This window comes from Leptinotarsa decemlineata, unplaced genomic scaffold, assembly GCF_025532065.1.
Source record: "Leptinotarsa decemlineata unplaced genomic scaffold, Ldec_3_MD MMD2_tig00026294_RagTag_RagTag, whole genome shotgun sequence".
Taxonomy (NCBI): domain Eukaryota; kingdom Metazoa; phylum Arthropoda; class Insecta; order Coleoptera; family Chrysomelidae; genus Leptinotarsa; species Leptinotarsa decemlineata.
In genome coordinates this window covers 8,823,069-8,845,487 of record NW_027412674.1, presented here as the reverse complement: position 1 = coordinate 8,845,487, position 22,419 = coordinate 8,823,069, and the positions used below count along the sequence as shown (strand labels likewise).

Genomic DNA, 22,419 nt, shown 5'->3' with positions numbered 1-22,419 from the left:
ACTGAATGATATCATCATTTAGAACGTGTTGAATTAGAGCACAAGAATTTCGTTTAAAATTATCACAATTACTTTCATGGAGAGTTTTTTGTTTGACCTTTATACATTAATTTTACTGAAGTTTTATCCCAACCCCAAACCGTTATTTAAACATCTCGACACGTGTTTCGATCAGCAAGTGATCATCTTCAAGAGCAAGATTAAACTTTCTTTTGATATTATCGTGGGAAGGTTAAAATTGTATATCTGATTCAGTAAAACTTTGTGAATTCTATTTCGATAGAATGAAATGTTAAATATATCATGCACTTTCATCAAGTATCAGCCAACTCCATTACATATCTTCCCAGCTCTCGAATATACAACTCCGGCAAGATCCCCGTTTGAATACGTTCACTTCAATAAATTTTACTACGTTAATAGTCCAGTCATTATAGTAAGTTCACCTCGGAATTCGAGATACCCAGCTGTAAGTCTGTAAATACTTGTATATTGACACCCTAAAAGTTGTCTCAAAACCTACATATGGTAGGGTGTAAGCAACTATTAAATTCCAAGGTCAAAGGTCACAAAAATTGGTTTTTTGCGCTTTTTTTGGAAATATCTCATTTCCTATGGGTTTTTTGCTATTTGTATTCATATTGCTATCAATATTGTAGAATACAAAATTCTCTACAAATTTTGTTCGAAAAAATTTTTTATACGGTGAACCGTTTTCGAGATAGAGGGCGGAGAGCGCGCGGTCACAGCATCACTTCAGGTCAACCGGTGCCTCCGGTCGAAAACGCGCCATATATAGTTGATGAACTATCGATAAATCAATGATTATAAATATTTGTCAATTTTTATCAACTATTAAATTATATTTTATCATTTTTTTCCTAACTTATCCACTTTTTATTCAGTATTAATTTATTTAACAACACTTACCTGCCCATGTAATTGCAGAATTGTTAATGAAAATATAGGAATTATATTTGAATTTCAACCTAATTAATATTAATAACTTCTTACATGATGAAAAAATAAAAAAACAAATAAATTATGAACTAATCTTTTTATTAAAGAATATCATTGAATACATTTATTTTTATCGAAAGTAAAGAAATGGAATAAAGGGTACAAAAACTACAATTTATAATTTTAATCATCTTCTTCCTCTTCATCGTCGTCTTCTGGCTACTGGTAAATTTCAAACTGGTCTTCATTATCGTCTTCAACGACATTTGTCTCAAGTTCTTCCATGATTTCGGGGTCAAAGGTTCCATCTTCGTTAATGTCGCTCTGATAAGGTAGAGCATTAAGACAAGCTTGCCCATTACATTGGCCACAAGCTAAAGAGCATTGCAAGCCCGCTTTCCTGCATCCGCATCACGAACCACAACCACTCTTGCAGTTGCAGAAAATTGTATTTAGCAAATCTTCTGGAGCAGGTGGTAAAATTGTCATGATAGGCTCCAGAAAATCGTTTCGCATTGCCCAACCCCATACCTGGGGTTCCAAATCATGTCCTAACCAAGTTTGAACTTGATAATATACACGGTTGAAATGTTGATGAGCAGCTGCACTTGTTGGTGGTATATTTGAAAGCTGCACAGGTTTATTAAGTTTTGTAGACTTGACGTAATGCATATAACAAAGATGATCGAGACTTTTCACAGATTTCGGAGCATTATAGACTGCCAATAAGGTTTGAGTTCCACTCTCAAATAATCTCTGGGCCGAACAATTTTCTTTCTCAAATGCTGCAGCTGGTTCATCCAAATTTGTCAGTTTCTCAAAAACTTTTAAAAATGATTTTTTTCCCCTTTTTAAAAAGCGCAGAAGTTGTGTCACAGCCACTTAATGCGTGCAGAAATAAAATATGTTTTTTAGAATGAGGATAATTATCATAACTTTTAGTCGAGTATATCTCCGTTTTTTCATTACCCTTCCCAACTTTTTTAAAGAAAATTTCTTGTTCGTAAGATAGTGTACGCCCAATTAAAATGACAAGTAAATCAATATCTTGTCCTATTATAACTGCAGTTTTTTAGACTTTGATTCTTCAATTGCAGTTTCAACAATAAGAATATCCGCATCATCTCTGGCTTCTTCAGTAGTAATATTTGCAGCTTGAAATTTTTCAATTAACATATTAATGAACTTATCTTTGTTATTTCGATTTGACGTAGTGGAAGAATTTTAAAATTTACAGATTTTAAAGAGGCTCTAAATTATTTTCTGTTTAAAATGTCATTAGTGTAAATGGGAATGTAATTATATTATGATTTAAGTTTTTCTCTTAATTATTTTTTAATTTTAGTAAACGGTTATCAGTATTATTGAATAGATATAGATTTAATGCATGAAGAAAATGATAAAATATAATATAATAGTTAATAAAAATTGACAAATATTTATAATCATTGATTTATCGATAGTTCATCAACTATATATGGCGCGTTTTCGACCGGAGGCACCGGTTGACCTGAAGTGATGCTGTGACCGCGCGCTCTCCGCCCTCTATCTCGAAAACGGTTCACCGTATAAAAAATTTTTTTGAACAAAATTTGTAGAGAATTTTGTATTCTACAATATTGATAATGAATACAAATAGCAAGAAACCCATAGGAAATGAGATATTTCCAAAAAAGCGCAAAAAACCGATTTTTGTGACCTTTGACCTTGAAATTAATTAGTTGCTTACACCCTACCATATGTAGGTTTTGAGACAACTTTTAGGGTGTCAATATACAAGTATTCACAGACTTACAGCTGGGTATCTCAAATTCCGAGATTCTTACCTAATTTAAGCTTAAATGGCTTGATTATAATTATTTCCACTCGTACCCATTTAATGATGCAGTAAATTCAACATCAACTCGTACTGAAAGGCATTGGAAGTGCTGTTAGAACGGAATAATTGGGGATTGTGAGAGGGGCTATGAGGGATATGTTTTTAATGGTTACGTTCATGAGCAAATCCTCTTTCATGCTTCTCCTTACGTTAATCCTGCAAGGATTAAAGCGATCTCTGAAAGAACACATCAACAAGTGAATAGGTTCGAATAAGAATTTTTTGAATAGAGGAAAATTCAATTGAGAGGGATACACCAGTTTGAAGTTCACTTTATATTTCATCTGAAGCATTTCTATTGATGATCTAACAAGAATAATAATTTTTGACTGGAAATGTTCTGAATGAAATAACATCGGAACGAAACTGTTTCTGGTGGTATTCTTGATGAAATCACACACATCACTGAGCTTAATTAACGAACATCAATGATAAACGAGGCTTCCACTGATAATATATAAGAGCCTCATTCATCGATATTTGCACTCTTTTTTGGATTCCATAGCTGACAAGTCTGTGATCTATCTGGTGTTCGATCTCGATTGTTTCATTTTTAGGCTCTGGTATCAATCACTCAGACTTGTTGGAGAATGCCGCCAACTCAGCGCTGATCAAACTATAAAAACAGTTTACGTTGCCATGAAAAAAATCCGTTATTTCGAAATGAGGTTCTCTTCATTATACATAACTTATGCGATTTCTAGATGGATTAGGAGGAGGAGTGCCACATGTGACCCATTGTACATCCTCCCGAGGAGTTACCTCCTAGGTCATCGTCGATCCTGTCCTTTCCAGGAAGGTGGACGGGTCACTTGTTGATATCTCCTTTATATCAGCAAGTGTAGGCCAAGGCTTGTGGAAAGTTTTCTTCGTTTCAAGCAGGATGGAGCCCAGCTTCCTTACCCTTAGGACTGATGCTCGTCAGACGAACGAGCGGGTCAAGACTGATTATTTGGTGGCGGTATGAAAGTCCTCAGACATCGTTACTGCCCTTCACGGTGAACCCCTACCTGGCTGGGGTGTTTGGATGAAAATATTGCTCATCTTCTAACGGAAGACATGAGGGCCCCATTCAACAGAGTGTCTGGGCCTTCTATATCGGGAGGGGTCGTCTACAGTATAATCCATATCTTCCTCAACTAACAGGCCAAGACTTGTCGAACACACTATTATTGACGATAACTCCGGGCACTCGCATAGTACTTTCCGGTTGTTACTGGTGTCGCTAAAACATGTACTATGAAATGACAGTTGACACTGACGGAAGAACAGAGATGTTGGCATTGTTTGGTGACCCCAGACACCTTGTGTACTCAGAGTAATAATAAGACATAGAGTTGCCATGTCTATACCAATACAATATATGTGTGTTGAAACAGGTATCGTACTATTCTTTTCTGTACAACTTATGGGCGAGGGGGGTGGCGGGTATTGAGAGGTTATGGGGAGTTTGTTAACATTTGAAGTGAGTTGGACCATAAAACAGTGGCGGTTGGTTTAGTTGATAATCGGAGGGCCATTATATATTTATAAAATAAATCATTTCAGGTGATAATGTATTCCGTTTAAATAGTTCCTACAGGAAATCTGGTTTATTATTAATCATTATGGAAATGAGTCCAGTTTTTCTACCACCTACTAGATGTTTATTCATGTATGGCTTTACAATAGAGCGCGTGGTTTACTGGGTCAAAATTAAATTATTTCAAATGAACTGATTCATAACAATAATAAATGTTAATTTTGAAAGTAATGAACTTTGCTTCATATAATCAGATGAAGAAATTTGTGATCTATTCTCAGATTTACTGAACAAGCGGTACGGTTTGTGAGGTCCGATATAAAGAATTTTCGATTAGAAATCATGAATATTTATAATTACGATTGAGGTTTGATATTATTGTATGATTTCATTCAAAATTGGTATCTAGGGGACTTTGTGGACTGACATTATTTTATTTTTTTAATAATTCATGCTGACGAATTCTATCATTACGAAAAATAATTAATGTAAATGTATTCAAAAATGGAAAATATGTTTTTCATATATGTGCCATAGGTCATATTCATTCTGTGACCAACAGATTAAAAAGCTTTCTGCTCAATGTTCAGTTTGTAAACTAAATAATTATTCTTGTGCAACCGGTGTTGAATCTGTTATTGCTCACTTAACAGCTAACTTACGTCACACAAAGAATATGATTTCCGTTTTGGTTTTTCTTTCTTTGCACGAGGCTCTCGCGTTGCATACAAAAAATATTCAATAAGGAATGACGGCTGTCATTTTTTCGACCTTTTTCGGTTGGGATATATCAAATAATGAAATAATATAAACCTAGTTTCAAAAACTTTATTTATAAGAATAAGATCAAAAAAATTATCATTAAAAACATCAAAAATACCCCCTTTCATAATTTCGGTCCACAAAGACCCCTAGATACCAATTTTGAATGAAATCATGATTTCTAATCGAAAATTCTTCATATCGGACCTCATAAACCGTACCGCTTGTTTATCAAATCTGAAAATATCAAATTTCTTCATCTGATTTTATGAAGCAAAGTCCATTACTTTTGAAATTAACATTTATCATTGTTATGAATTAGTTCATATGACATCATTCAGTTTCAACCCAGTAAACCACGAGTTTTATTATAAAGCCATACATAAATAAAAATCTACTAGATGGTAGAAAAACTATCCTCATTTCCATAATCACTAATAGTTAATCAGATTTTCTGTAGTACATTTTCACCTGAAATGATTTATTTTGTAAATATATAATATCCCTCCGATTATCAACTAAACCAACCGCCACTGTTTTATGGTCCAACTCACTTCTCGTAAACAAACAAAGTTATGCTGCCTTCAATGTCTTTTGTTACTCTGAGGTTGTGCATGAAATTAAAAACTGTAAAATATTAGATCAATGCTGTATATCATTATAAATGAGTATGTAAATAAAGCTTGTAAATAGCATTCGTAGTGTGGTGAATGATAACACATGGCGCAGTCGGAATGATTTTTTCGATTAAATCGAATAGAAATCGAAATAAATTGATAGGAAAGAATATATTGTTTCTAGATTTCAAACGTGCCTTTGAAACAATCAATAGAAAAACTTTAATCAATAAACTGAAGTATTATGGTGTAAGTGGAAAAGCTTTAAACTGATTAGATAGTTATCTTGAGCAAAGAAGTCAAAGGACTAAAATTTGTGATGTAATGTCAGATCAAATTATAAATGACATAGATGTACCACAAGGCAGTGTTTTTGGACCACTGCTATTCATTATTTATATAAATGATATCAACTATGTACCTGGTTCATACCATATTAATTTATTTGCTTATGATACCCTTGTATATACGAAAAACTGTGATTTGAAAGAAGCTCTACAAAATATCAATATATCGTTAAAGAACATCGAATTATATCTACAAGTGAATAAACTCAAATTCAATAATAATAAATCTAAGGCAATGATTGTTACATCAAATTGGAATCAAAGAAAGGTTGATACTAATGACGTTGATACTAATGACGTTGATATCAGCATATTCAATAATCAACTCACAATTGTTAATGAAATTGCATGCATGCTGAATATACCATTAGAAAGATATGTAGGAAAATGTATTTTTTCTCTAGGATTTCAAAATTTTTATCAACCTTTGCTAGACTAACATGTTACAACTGCATAATAATGCCACACTTTGACTACTGTGCCACACTGATGTATCTATTCAACCAAAATCAAATAGGACAGTTGCGGGAACTACAAAATCGAGGTATGAGATTAATGTTGAGATGCAACCAGTATACTCCTATTGAATCTATGTTGAATACTCTACAATGGCAGCCGGTACATAAGCATGATTTTTATTTTCAAAATTACGAGTGGGATACAACCAGCCTATCTTAGCAGATATTTAGTTCGAAATAGTGATCTTCATTCATACAACACAAGAAAATAATACTTCTTGAAAATAAAATTAGAAGCAATGGGCATTCGAGATCCCATACAATCTTTCATTTTATCATACATGACCGGCAGAACCCTAAAAGTTGAGGTCAATAAAGAACTCTCAGAAGAAAAAAATATTTCCCTTGGGACTCCTCAAGGTGGAGTATTGGATCCTTTGCTGTTTTTTTTTTGTATATCAATGACCTACCTCTCCACATTAACAAAGGACAGGTCTTCATTATTGCAGATGATTCAACAATCATACTAACTGCTAACGCTACATTTGACTTGATGAATGATATACAACTAGTAGTGAAGAACTCTCAATGGTGTGAGAGGAATCACCTCATCAATAATATGGAAAAAATGGTCTTTATCCAATCCAGTAGTCCCCAAAAACACTTCAACAACATGAAGTTCAACTTAGGCCACACTGATATCTTAGCATCAGAAAGCACAAAATTCCTTGGCATGGAGCTGGATTACAAATTAACCTTCAACAACCAAATTGATAACATGTTAAGAACTTAATAAATTGTATTATGCTTTTACTACGAACTTTCATAGAAACCACTTGATTAACATGTATTACGCTCTTGTCTACACGGCAATCAGCTGTAATATCATTACATGGGGTAGGTCAACTGAAGTATCACGAGTGTTCATTTTACAAAAACGATTCATAAGACTCATTTTTAGCAAGGATTATAATGAATCTTGTAGAAATACTTTCAAACAGGAAAATATTCTAACGTTCCCGTGTGTTTACTCATATAAGTTATTGATTCGTACATATAATAATACAGATAAATTTACAAAAAATAGCGATCTTCACGAACACGATACTTGATATAAAAACAACATACACCTAAATCAATTCAACAACACATGGTACACAAAATCTCCCCCGTATGCTGGAGGCTACTTTTATAACCTGCTTCCTGAATGCATGAAATTAGCAAAAAATTTAAAAAATTTCAAATCCGACCTAAAGAAGTTTTTGCTCCAGCACTCCTTTTATTCACTAACTGAATACATTGAGTTGAATATAAGAACTACATCCAACGACCAATAGACAAATTTTCTACACTTTTCATTTGTTTTATATGTACATTTTATTTTATATTTTCAACAAGTTTTGTAAATGGTTGGCATTTTAAGTTTCGACTTATAGTTGCATGTGTATGCCAAATCAATTATTTACCGTTTTATGTGTAAATACCTGACTATTCAAACTAACTATTATATTTATCTTATTTTTATGACTATCATTGGACTCATGTCATGTAAATAACTAATGAAGATTGATAAAATTATCTATCTATCTATCTACATTTTATGTATCCCGAACAAACTATGAGAGTGGAATGAATTCATTGTTTTTTAAAGGTCTAGATAGTTTCAATAAGTTACCTGTTGAAATAAAACATGTAAGTTCCTCAAAAGTATTCAAAAAGTTATTATTAGAATATATCAAATTATAATACGAATTTCACTAGTTCGGACTTCCATTGTCTACTATATAAAATAATTTGAAATTCCTGAAACAACTAAAAAAGAAGAATTGAAAATGAATAGCTGAAAATAACAATTATATTAACCAAAATAAACCTGAATGAAAAATCATTGTGAAATTGATAGAAGGTTTCACGCTGGAGAAGGAAATCCACAACGAATTGCCATTCTTAGACGTTTTGGTGAAAACCCACTCATACGGAACAGTATCTGAACCACGAATCCAACCACCATCAATCGACTAAAACAGGAATCATCAAGACTCTATTAGACCGTACTTTTGGGCTTAGTAATACGAAGGAAGGTCTCGAGAAGGAACTAGACCTCATCAAAAGTGATCTTCAACGGAATGGCTACTTCAAAGCGATGGTAGAAAAGACTTTGGCTAGAAGACAGCAGGAGCCTCGCAAGGAAGAGAAGCCGTCACAACCAGTGCTTGCACTTCCCTACATCAGAGGATTATCGGAGAGGATAAGAAGAATTGGTTCCAAGTAAAACATCAGAACCTGCTTCAGATCCGGTAACACTATCCGTAGCAGCCTCACGAAAACCAAGGCACCAAATGCAGACTGCGATTCCAAGAATTGCATTTACCGGATACCCTGTAAGTGCGGAAAATCCTATATTAGTGAAACTAAGAGGCCATTGAATGTTCGCATTGCAGACCATGTTTGGACCCATCAACACAACATCGAGTAGTCCCAAGCTGAGATCTTGCACAGAGAGGAACAGTGGTTTAGGAGAAAATTCAAGAAAGCCGCATACATGTTGTCCAACAATGTATTCAGCCAGCGTGGAAATAGGCAACATTTGGAAACCCATCATCAAGCGAAAAATGGCCAACTCCCGCCAAATGGGGTCATCTCCCATGGAACCAGTGAAGCGGAAAATGGAAAGCGGGGATAAGTGAAAGTACTCGAACGACCTATAAATAGTCGTCTCTTGGAGGAATCAGTCCAGTCATCACCCGAAGACGATTGTAGATACTAACAATCGAAACGTCGTGAACTAACGTGACTTGGAATCTCTCCACTTTTTATTTTTATTTTCTTTTACCATTTTTTTATTTTTATTTATTCAATTGTTCTATTTTCACTTGTATTTTATTTCACTATTGTTTCATTTCAGGTTTATTTTGGTTAATATAATTGTTATTTTCAGCTATTCATTTTCAGTTATTCTTTTTTAGTTGTTTCAGGGATTTCAAATCATTTTATATAGTAGACAATGGAAGTCCGAACAAGTGAAATCCATCATGAAACATTGGCAATCACCTTCAAACAAAATTATAATACATTATTCGTATATGCATAACTATATATTGTATATTAGGATTCCTAAAATAATGTCTACTACTACTAAATCAATCTGGGCTTTTGTTTCATTTAAATGAAACTTGTCTTTGTCATACAACAGTTGTCATACAACTGTAACTTGATCAGCAGTCGTTGTGGGAGGTATTTCCTTAGTTGACAGTAGCTAGTCAGAAATCGTACTAGTAAGCGTAGATTTTTTATTGAAGGTTTGAACCATGAACTATTGCAAACGCTAGTCATTCATTATTATATTTCTTGTCCATGATTAGTCAAAACTCTCTAAGAAACTGAGCAATTCTCTTTATCGAAAACTACAACTACACAAATTTCTGTATACAGAGTTTCCTCACCAAGATAAAAACAATCCGATATATCCGAAATACATACTCACAAAAAACTTCGAGACTTTATTGGTGCTCAATCCATGTCAACACTACCAAATACAATAAATTGTCAATACTAATACTAACTTTTATTAATCAACTTACATACGATATCATCGGTACGTTGAAGGCGGCCGCCATGAAGGCTTCATGTTCGCAGGTCTCTTGAGGACCAACATAAACAGATACATTCCTTGTCCATAAATCTGCAGTTTTTTGTACACTGATTATCTCTTCACCATATGTTTCAGCCACTATGAAATCCAGCTTATGGCCTCTTTTCGCTAGAGGACCCTTATTTACTTCTTCAACAGCCAGAGATATTGCCCCCGAAATAGTTAGTCCTGGTCTTGGGTACTCTAAATCTCCTGTGAAAATAAGAACGGAGATAGAGATAGATTCACAGAAGAAGTTGGTATGTTTTAAAGTTGATTATAGATATATTTTTCGTCTTATAATTCAAATATCAGAGCTAACAGCTGAAGAAATATCATTTTTCCAGGGTTGAAAAAATACAGTGTTTCCATCAATTCATCTGAACAACTCCCATCACTTATGTTAGTAGAGAGAAATCAAAGTACCACTCACAAGTCAATAAAATTTTTCTCAGACAGTCAAGCGGCGTTGGAAGCTCTTGGCTCCTACCGAGCAACGTCTAAGTTGATAGCAAATGGCCAAAAACGACTCTCCTCGATAGGAAGACATAACAAATTGTCTCTGGTCTGGATTCTGGTCAAGACAATAGGGCTGCTGACTCCCTTGCAAAGGAGGGTGCTGCAAGTAGCTTCATCAGACCAGAACCTGTCTTTGGCATTGCATTAGGTTTTGACAAACAAACATTAAACACCTGAATGGCAAGAAAACTTAGGTACTTCTGGCAAAATCTTCCAGGATTGGCTAACTCCAAGGCGTTCATTTACCCTTCGAAGCTTGAAACCAAACAGTTGTTGGACTACAGTAGTGATGAACTACGATGTCTAACATGCCTCCTTACAGGTCACTGTCCTCTGAATCATCATATGCAGAAACTCGGACTGACGGAAGACAGTATGTGTCGTCTCTGTTCAGAAAATGATGGGACAGCAGAGCATATACTTTGTGCCTGACCCGCTGGGGACCGAATCAGGCTTTTAGAGTTTGGTAGAACCACACTCCTACCATCCGACCTGAAAGATCACTCACCATACAAACTAATCGGCTTCGTTGAGAAACTGGGTTTATTTGAACGAGTAGAAGTTGGACAAAAGTTATTTTCTTCATTCTTCATTACCACATCTCCAAGTTCGATTATTATCATTGCGTATTCTGGTGCATTAGCAACTCTCAATTGTATTGAATTTCAAAATATTCAAAAATTTTAGATCTCTTCCATTGTGATTTCTGTGCATCTTTTGTATACTAGTCCTCTTTCCTTTCTCATTCTTCTTCTCTTATTTCTTTCTACTGATCTTTTACTTGTTCTCCTAGTTCTTTTCTTTATTATCATTTGAAGTTCAGATAATTATCTATTTTTACAATAATTGAGGATGTTATTAAAACAACGATAAGAATAAAATAAATACAACAATTAAAATTAATTGGCGCTCCGGGGCGACTTCATTGATTCCAGTGGCGCATTTGCTTTTTCAGCTGCAGGAACACCCGGAAAAACCTGCAGCACCACATCATCTGAAGATCTTGATCTAACAATGTCCTCTCTCTTATAAAACAAAATGAAGGGTGTCTCCAGAGTCTTCAATAAATTCAATGCATCGCCAGAACACTTCGTGACACGACTATCGTCAAACTTAAACCAGTCCGCTTCTTCTTTGACCAAGGCGTAATAATGACCAAATTCAACGCCAGAACCACAGTGAACAATGACTGCATGAATATTATAACAGTGGTCTGCTAGGTTGAAATGTTCATCTATTTCGAACCTTCCAAAGATTTTCTTGCTTCCGTTAGAGGTTGAGTCTTGTTTTAAAATCATCAGTGTTATTATTAGATTGACTGGAGCCAATGAATTGAAATTGTACAATTTATTATCTATATCATTTTCACTTGTAATTTTGAACCACGGCAACTGATATGAATCTGATAAAAAAGTATGCAAAGGGAAATTGTCGAAACAGCGGGCTTTGTTTGGGTTGCTTTGTTTGTTGAATGGATATAGTTTAGTGTTAGTTTTTGTAGCTGTGTAGCAAAAGTTGAGGGTATGTTTTGAAGTTGGTAAGATCAACGTTAAAACTGATGTGCGCTGATGAGAGAAACCGATTCGCTGGCCACTGGTGGGTATAATCGAACTGGTCTTTCAAATAATTTAACTACTATGTTACAATCAATGGACTTTTTCTGTCATTCCATCCAAAGACCGTGATTCACGTCTTTTTTTGTTGTTTCTAAGGGTAGCGATTTTTTTGTGCTTCTTTTTTAGAAAACTGTTTCGACAACTCTTCCTCTTCCCTGTTTATTTTTCGTTCTTGCTATGTCATCTCTTTTTTTTTTCTTTGATTTCCATTGCATTTAATAAACATCATAAACCAGAAAAATTAGTGTATGATTTACTTCTTTTAGATACTTTGTTCTTTCCGTGGAATATACAAGTAATAAAAACTGAATATTGATGAAAATATGATTCTTATGAATCGATAAAAATTGTTATTCGAAATATTCATAAACAACGTTGTTTTATAACTGCAGATTCCACACTGAATTTATTTAAGAGTTGAAGTATTGAACGTTAGATGTGTATAACAAAGATTTCGATCCATTTCATTTTGATTTTTGGTAAAAAAGTATATTTGGAGGAGAAAGAATGTTCATAATACATTTTTTCAACACAAAATCGATACCTTCAAATTCATTACCTGAACCGTTTTTCCACGAATTAAAATTAAATTAGGTGTGCCGCTTGGACTTCTTTAAAACACGTCTGTTATATACTAAAACTGTTCTTTTCTCACCGCTTCGGCAATAAGTTATTAGCGGATCGAAGCCGTTGGAATATTCTAAAGCGTTCACCATAACAATACCTCTTCTGAACAAGTGGAATACAATAACTACGAAACAAATGAGTGATCCTACTTATAACACCTTGATGAATTGAAAAATCCTGGGCGTGAGCTGTTAAAAAATAAGGTGAATGATCAAATTTCGCGGACTACGTATATTCGATTTGCGATTTTTAATTTTTTTATGTTGGTACACGCGTCTCGAACATATGTTAACAATTTCAGCTGTTTAGCATGTCTAGTTTGTTGACAGGAGGCATAAAAGTCAGGAGACTTGTTTGGCGACTTCCTGATATTGAAAAAATTAAACAGGGAATTTGCTTCAAATTTTGTGTGAAGAACGAAATGAAGTTCTCATATGGTCAATAAGGAATGATATCTTGAAGTTGTGTGTCGCTTGCAAGAAGGGATACGAAGAAATCTTTTCCGTATTGTGAAAAAACAATTCATGACTTTTGCATTTCAATAATGCACCTTTTTGGTAAAAAGACAACATCGTTATTATGTCTCAGCCAATCTATTTACCAGATTTGGCCCCCTGCGACCTTTCTCTGTCCCCAAGATTTAATTAACCCATGAAAGAACGGCGGTGGAGAGAAAACAGAATCACTGAGAGAGCTCAAGGCTATACCAAAAAGTGCATATCAGAACTGTTTCCAGGATTGGAAAAAACGCTAACACAAGTCTGAAGGGGGCTACTTTGAAGAGGAAATTGATGAAACAATGAATATTTTTTGAGAAAAATGAAAATTCACCTAATTTTTTCAACAGACAGGGTACATGGGTACTTACCTGGTTTTCTTTGTGATCCTGTTAGATACCCGATGGTGAAAGTTTCCGTATTAGTTTGTGAAACATAAGACGTGAACAGGAAAAAAATATGTAGCATATTCGAGGGGAATATCTGAAATAGAAAACATGTGTTAGTGTTAACAGGAACAATTAATATATTATAGAACATTATGGAAGTCTTTGAGCCTTTGAAGTTGTTGGCGAATAAGAAATGCCCCATTTTAAGTTTCAAATACCAATGGTCTGGCGGAATCCCTCAAACCATCACAACAATTGTTATTTTTGATTGGTTGATATAAACAGGATTAATAAAATAAAACGGTCGAAATGGTTTTTCCCCAACGTGTTACCTATTACTACACTAAGCATGCACTCTAGCAATGCAATACACAAAATGATCACGACTCTTCTTCAAGTGATGAAAGTGGAACAACTGATTGTAAACTATTTGTTATTCACATATTCCTTCTGAGCCCTTTTACCAGAAAGAGCTCAACGCATTGGTCAAGGACCTTGAATCTAAGAAAGGATTGGAGCTTCTAGCTTCTCGATTGAAACAAAAATTTCGCAACTCAAGGAACAAGAATTTCATACCATCGGTACACAGAGATGATGAAGATGATGACTATCCGTGAAAACTTCAGATTTCATATGCGATACCTTAACGGGGAGATGAGGTCAACCAAGAAGAAGAAGAACTCAGGTAAAACTCAACAACATTTAAGTAGTAGGTAGTAGAGTGTTTATGGACCCTCTATATCTGAACACGTAACGAATACCGTTTTACCAGTATAGTAAGAAGTGAGTTGAGCAAGGTCAACAAAACTTCTGAACACGTATTAGCACACCTAGATAATGACAAATAAGATTTTGTCGAAACGTCGGTGAAATTAGAGATAATATCACATACACGGATCAAATACCCGGAAAACCAGTTTAGCATATATATATATATATATATATATATATATATATATATATATATATATATATATATATATATATATATATATATATATATATATATAGAGAGAGAGGCCGCATGTCTGCCTGTACAACGGGAAGGCTATACAAAATATTCTTGTTTAATTACTGTAAAGGAAAAGAGGAATGAACATTTCTATGTTTTTAACACTTTTATTTGATACTATCGCTACTGCGGTTTCGTCCTATACGGACATTTTCAAACTGATGCAATAAAGTTGTATAAGTTTGAAAATGTTCATATAGTACGAAACCGCAGTAGCGATAGTATCAAATAAAAGTGTTAAAAAACATAGAAATTTTCATTTCTCATTTCATTATGATTTCCTACCACGTAGTAACGGCTACATACATTAATTTAGTGTAAAGGAGCTGAGTCTCAAAACTGGGTCTAAAAGACTGGCCTTCCAGGCAAGGTGTATATATAGAGGTCGCACATCTGCATGTGCAACAAAGACGCTATACAAAATATCCTTGTTGAATCAGTGTGTGAGAGCTAAGTCTCAGCACTGGGTTCTAAAAGACAGGACTTTCAGGCAAAGTGTATAAATAGAGGCCGCATGTCCGCATGTACGACAATAAGACTATACAAAATATCCTTGTTCAATCAGTGTGTGAGAGCTAAGTCTCAGCACTGGGTTCTGAGAGACTGGCCTTTCAGGCAAGGTGTATATATAGAGGCCGCATATCTGCATGTCTGAATTTCCGCATACCTGCATGTACAACAAGATGGCTATGAAAATATTCTTGCTTAATTAGTGCGTGGGAGCTGAGTCTCAGCACTAGTTTCTAAAAGACTGGCCTTCCAGGCATGGTATATATATATATATAGAGGCCGCACGTCTGCTCGAACAACGGGAAGGCTATCGAAAATATCCTTGTTTAATTACTGTGAAGGAAAAGATAAATGAACATTTCTATGTTTTTACCACTTTTATTTGTGATTAACGTTAATGCAGTTCCGTCCTATACGGACATTTTCAAACTTATGCAATAATGTTGTATAAGTTTGAAAATGTCCATATAGTACGAAACTGCAGTAGCGATAGTATCAAATAAAAGTGTTAAAAAACATAGAAATTTTCATTTCTCTTTTCATTATGATTTCCTACCACGTAGTAACGGCTACATACATTAATTTAGTGTAAAGGAGCTGAGGCTCAAAACTGGGTCTAGAAGACTGGCCTTCCAGGCAAGGTGTATATATAGAGGTCGCATATCTGCATGTGCAACAAGGACATTATACAAAATATCCTTGTTGAATCAGTGTGTGAGAGCTGAGTCTCAGCACTGGGTTCTGAAAGACAGGACTTTCAGGCAAAGTGTATAAATAGAGGCCGCATGTCTACATGTACGACAAAAAGACTATACAAAATATCCTTGTTCAATCAGTGTGTGAGAGCTAAGTCTCAGCACTGGGTTCTGAGAGACTGGCCTTCCAGGCAAGGTGTATATATAGAGGCCGCATATCTGCATGTGAATAAGGACGCTATACAAAATATCCTCATTCAATCAGTGTGTGAGAGCTGAGTCTCAGCACTGGGTTCTGAAAAACTGGACTTTCAGGCAAAGTGTATAAATAGAGGCCGCATGTCTGCATGTACAACAAAAAGACTATACAAACTATCCTTGTTCAATCAGTATGTGAGAGCTAAGTCTCAGCACTGGGTTCTGAGAGACTGGCCTTCCAGACAAGGTGTATATATAGAGGCCGCATATCTGCATGTGAATAAGGACGCTATACAAAATATCCTTATTCAATCAGTGTGTGAGAGCTAAGTCTCAGCACTGGGTTCTAAAAAACTGGATTTTCAGGCAAAGTGTATAAATAGAGGCCGCATGTCTGCATGTACGACAAAAAGACTATACAAAATATCCTTGTTTAATCAGTGTGTGGGAGCTAAGTCTCAGCACTGGGTTCTGAAAGACTGGCCTTCCAAGCGAGGTGTATATATATATATATATATATATATATATATATATATAGAGGCCGCATGTCTGCACGTGCAACGAGGACGCTATACAAAATATTCTTGTTTAATTAGTGTGTGGGAGCTAAGTCCCAGCACTGGTTTCTAAAAGACTGGAATTTCAGGCAAAGTGTATAAATAGAGGCCGCATGTCTGCTCAGCAATGGGTTCTGTAGGACTGGCCTCACAGACAAGGTATATATATATATATAGAGGCCGCATGTCGGCATGCCTGCATGTGCAACAAAAAGGCTATACAAAATATCCTCATTTAATTACTGTATCGAAAATAAGTCTCAGCACTGGGGTTTGAAAAGACTGACCTTCCAGGCAAAGTGTATATATGAAGGCCGTTTATATTAACTGATTCCACTATTGCTACCTCGGGCACGGTGAGACTTACAAGGCGAGTTGAACTGGAAAATAGTTTCCTAGTTTGTGATGATAGAAAAAAGTCTTTTCGGATCGAGAATTTCAAGGTTTCCTTCAGTGGACTTGATGTTGTTTGCAGTATTTCCAGGTGAACTATAAAAACTTGTTTATTGTCAACCACCTTCAAACAAAACTTGTGTTTCATCGATGTTCGGGCGTTGGGTGATACTTTACCGAGCCAGTGCACCACATTGCGAATAGTTCTCTTGTCAAGACGATTATGGCGACCTGAAATCAACACCCATTTTGATGAAACAATTTTACTATTTGCATGTGTTGTTGAATGCCATATCCGTTCATGGTGATTTGCCACTCAGGAATGAGAATTTAAGCTTAAAATATTTCCATCTCCATTCTCTTATTCAATCTCCTGTGAAAGTTATAAAAGGGTCGAGAAAGGAAGTTCTAAGGAAGAGGTTTTTGAGTGCAAATTGAAGCATCTGGCGTGTCTGGATAAAATAACGTTCCATTGAACCGGGCATCATCCGGCAAAATTGTATTTTTATCTACATATATGTCGAACAAACCATCTGTGACAAATATTCAGGTTATACGGCTCTGGAATATTAATTCGGATGATGAAATTTCATTATATTTTCCCGTATTTCTGTTACCCGCTTCTTGTAATAAATGCCCTCTCTCATATGAATACCAAGTTTCCCCAGTAATTAAAACTATGAAATATAACAAACAATCACTGGTTTTCATGAGTTGAATATATCGACATAATAATATTTTCCAGTGGGTGTTGCTTATTATAAATTATACAGAACGTGGTATTCAAGAATTGAATCGGGATAATATTTATTCAATTTGATCATCCAAAAGGGACATATACCAACTCAGTTCAAATTTTCTATAATCACACCTCAGTCCCCGTATAGAGAGTGGTATGTAGGTTTTCAAATTGACACCTTATATATATATATATATATATATATATATATATATATATATATATATATATATATATATATATATATATATATATATAGGGCTGTAATATAAAAAGGACATAATAAATATATAAAACATAATAACGGATAAAACAGCATACCTGTACTATGTGAGGATATTTAATTTGTAAATTTCAATTTCGGAAGAAATCTTCAACATCAAAATGACAACTTTTTGACATTGAATAATGTGAAATACTTTTTCTAATTTTTTATTGTCGTTCATCATGGTTATTTATAGTGTGTTAATATTACAGAATGTATTCAAATTTATATTTTTTGTTAGTAAAAATGAATAAATTTTGCTGAGGTTGTCGATAACAAAAAATATAAATCTGAATACATCCTGTAATATTAACAGTATGAATCACCATGATGAACGACAATAAAAAAATAGAAAAAGTATTTCACATTATTCAATGTCAAAAAGTTGTCATTTTGATGTTGAAGATTTCTTTCGAAATTGAAACTTCCAAATTCAATATCCTCATTTATTCCAATCAGACCGAATCCCCGAAAAACTACTCTTATATATATATATATACAAATCCTTGGAGTTATTTGGGATAGCAGCGAAGCACAAGTGTACTCTTATAACATTATATTTCCAATATTTCGACAATGGTTATTGTCATCATCAGGGAGCTAAGATGATAGACTTTGAATTGATACAGATATATATATATATATATATATATATATATATATATATATATATATATATATATATATATATATATATATATATATATATATATATATATATATATATTTATATATTTATATCAAATTTAGTTGACTGGTTATTATATAATTACAAATTAACTACAAACGAAAATTCAAATGCAAAATTTGACGTTGAAAATTTTGTTACAGGATCAGTTGAAAATAATGAATTCAAAAGGCTTTTTCTAGAAATGGTTCACATAAGTAAACATAACAATAATTCAAACAAAAAATCAGAAATACAAAATTTAAGTCAAATTTACAATTATATTTTAACTTTTGATAAATAAAATTGAACAAATAATTTCAATATCATATTACTAATAATTTTTCACTAACACTTACATTTAAATCTCACTGTATGTGTAAATATTATAATAATCACATTTTCTCTGGTGCTGTAACAAAATTCTCAACGTCAAATTTTGCATTTGACTTTTCGTTTTTACGTTTGGATTTATATGCCTTTTTTTATATTTCATACTAACTTTGGTGAGTCTTTTGTAACATATCTATTACTGTATAATATTCGTATGATCTTTATTTTGTAGATATTCTTGATAAAGGAAAAAAAATATATTTCCGAAAGCTTGAATAACAAAAAATAGTGTTTCCGCAGATATTGACTGAAATACCCAACTCAAAAATAATGTATAGTAAATAGATAAATAGATTAGTACTTTTTGAGTATTCCCATATTGATTTCAATTTAAGAGCCACCGGTATACAGCTGTTTCAGCCTATTGCGCATCGTCAGTACCGGGCAGGCGGTCCTCGACTGAAGATAAAATGACGTTATCCATCTTGATTTTATTCAGGTTGAAGCCTGGCTCCCTTTCCCTTTTAACTGATGTTTGCCAGAAAGACAAACGGGTCATGACTGATGTTTGATGGTGGCATGAAAGTCCTCAGACATCCATACCGCCCTTCGCGGTATACCCCTACCTGGCTGGGGTGAGATGGATGAAGATATTATTCATCTGTTAACGGAGGACATACGGGCCTCATTCGACAGAGTGTCGGGGCCTTCTATATCAGGAGGGGTCGTCTACAGCGTAATCTATAGCTTCCCTGACTAACGGATTTTCGTGAGTTTCAGCGTAATCTAAAACTCGCCGGTTCCTCGACTGGATGGACTGCCGAATGGAATGGAAGATAAAATGAGAAAAACCAAGAAAGTACTTGATAAAAATAGCTGCGTAAACGCAAGCGAAACATAAGTGGAACCACCTATTGGTCAACTTGCCAAGTTTTTATGTCAGAATAATTAGTGACTGGATTAACTATAAATCGATTTAATTCGTGAGGTTGAATTATTTTTTTCATGTAACATCTAGGGGGCGTTGCGTACGCAGTCATTATTTATTTCAAATTGCCATTACTTTTTCGACAGTGAACTTTTGGTACTTTTCATGAAAAAACCTAATTTCCACTACTTTTCCAAGAAAAAAGGTACACCTCCTCAACAACGCTGTAGGTGATCGTTTTCGAGATATTTACAAATTTCAATATCGATGCATATTACTTTATAACCAAATTTGATTTCAATAATTTTTGTCACTCTCCGCTTGCAAATTAAGTTAATTAAATCGAGTAGGCTATGAAAGTTTGCTTATAAAAATAGAAGTTCGCTGTCACATTTTTAACTATTAATTGACAAATTCACAGTTCGGAGTTTATAAAGTTATTTTTCGGTACCATACCCGACTTTACGAATGCTGAAATGGTTTTTGCATAAAGCTTGGCTGACGGAAATTCAAGCGAGGCTAGACGCATCTATAAGGAAAGGTATCCCCAACGCGTGACTCCTTGTGCAGCGACATTTGCGAATCTTTTCCGGCGACTTTCCGAATCTGGAAGCTTTGAAACAAATTCTGCAGTAGGACAGCCACGGACTAGAAGAACTGTAGAAAGGGAGGAGACGGTTCTCGAAGAAATTAGTGAACATCCAAAAACAAGTACAAGAAAAATTTGTCAAACTTTAAATGTGAGTCACATGACAGTTTACAGAATTTTAAAGGAAGAGCAATTATATCCTTATCATATTGCTCAATGGCTTCACAGAAAAGTCGAACAACATCCGCAAATTTTATCGAAAATCCTCTTCACAGATGAGGCTAATTTTTCATGAAATAGTATCATGAACTTCCATAACAACTACATCTGGTCGGAAGATAACCCACATGCGATAACACAAACTCATTTCCAAGACAGATTCTCTTTTGATGTATGCATAATTGGGGATAATTTAATTGGGTCTTATTTTCTCCCTTTATGTTTGAATGGAGATGCTTACCTACATTTTTTGGAACACGAGCTTCCCCGACTTATGGAAGATGTTCCCATTGGTCTCCGAAATGACTCTTGGTTTATGAACGATGGAGCTCCTGCTCATTTTAGTGAGATAGCAAGAACTTTTTTAGACGTAGCATATCCCCAACGATGGATAGGAAGAGGATGGACTGAGCATTGGCCCCCGAGGTCACCGGACTTCAATTTCGTCGTTTTTTTCTTTTGGGGACACCTAAAATCATTAGTTTATGCTAGCCTCATTGAAAACGAGGACATGTTGAGGGATCGCATCATAGCTTGCTGCGAAACGATAAGAAGAAATACTCCGGGCATTTTTCAACGGGTGCGGAATTCTTTGATGAGGAGAGCAGAAGCTTGTATTACTGTTGGGAGTTGTCACTTTCAACAGTTGTTGTAATAGTTATTTCGTTCAATTTTTGTATGTTTATTTTCCTAATAAAGAACATAGTACTTCTCCGAATTGTTTTTTACAAACTCCGAAATATAGCACTTTCTAATTGAATAATTGAACCTGACAATTTTTTTTAATTTGGATTGAATAAGCAGTTCGATAATGCTCAGTTTTGAAGGAGTCTGTACGGGTATACTACGTATAAAGTTTGATGAAAATAACTAAAATTGCAAAAAACTTATGACAAAAACCTACCATGTTTTGAAGAATTTCAACAATCTGTATTTCACGAATCATTCTTCGTTAAACATTTTATATGAAATAGTTGTTTATTTTGACGAGTTCCACCACATACTTAGTTTTTGTAATGTTCTCAGCAACTTCACTTAGCGCCCTAGGAGCTAAGTAATACGCATCGATATGGAAAATTGTAAATATCTCGAAAACGATCACCTCCAGCTTTGTTGAGGAAGTGTACCTGTTTTACTTGGAGAAGGTGTGGGAATTAGGGTTTTTCATGAAAAGTATCAAAAGTTTATTGTCAAAAAAGTTAGGGCAATTTGAAATAAATAATGACAGCGTACGCAGCGCCCTCTAGATGTTACATGAAAATTAATACGAATTTATGATTTCCCACGTCAAAAACCCTCGGGTACCACACTTCGTGCAAATAACTTATCTTTTGCAAGAGTTATTTTCAAAAAGCGAACAAAAAAATTCAATTTCAACACCCCGGATACGAATTGGTATAGCCTTTTTTTCTTAAAATTGTCTCACGAATACGTCACTTGGATATTTTACCGTACTTATGTTACACCCTGTATATATTTGTTCAGTTTCT

The 22,419-nt window shown here is 34.6% G+C and overlaps 1 protein-coding gene across 4 annotated transcripts in view; it reads right to left on the bottom strand.

Annotated features, from left to right (window-relative positions):
* Positions 1-22,419, bottom strand: part of LOC111512674 (guanylate cyclase 32E) — a 292,318-nt gene that overhangs the window by 181,830 nt on the left and 88,069 nt on the right. For all 4 annotated transcript variants that reach the window (XM_074180299.1, XM_074180298.1, XM_074180297.1 and 1 more), the window contains 2 exons: positions 13,807-13,918; positions 10,127-10,389 (listed from right to left, as the gene is read on the bottom strand). In XM_074180299.1, coding sequence (XP_074036400.1) covers positions 10,127-10,389; positions 13,807-13,918 — 375 coding nt within the window. The remainder of the gene's footprint in view (positions 1-10,126; positions 10,390-13,806; positions 13,919-22,419) is intronic.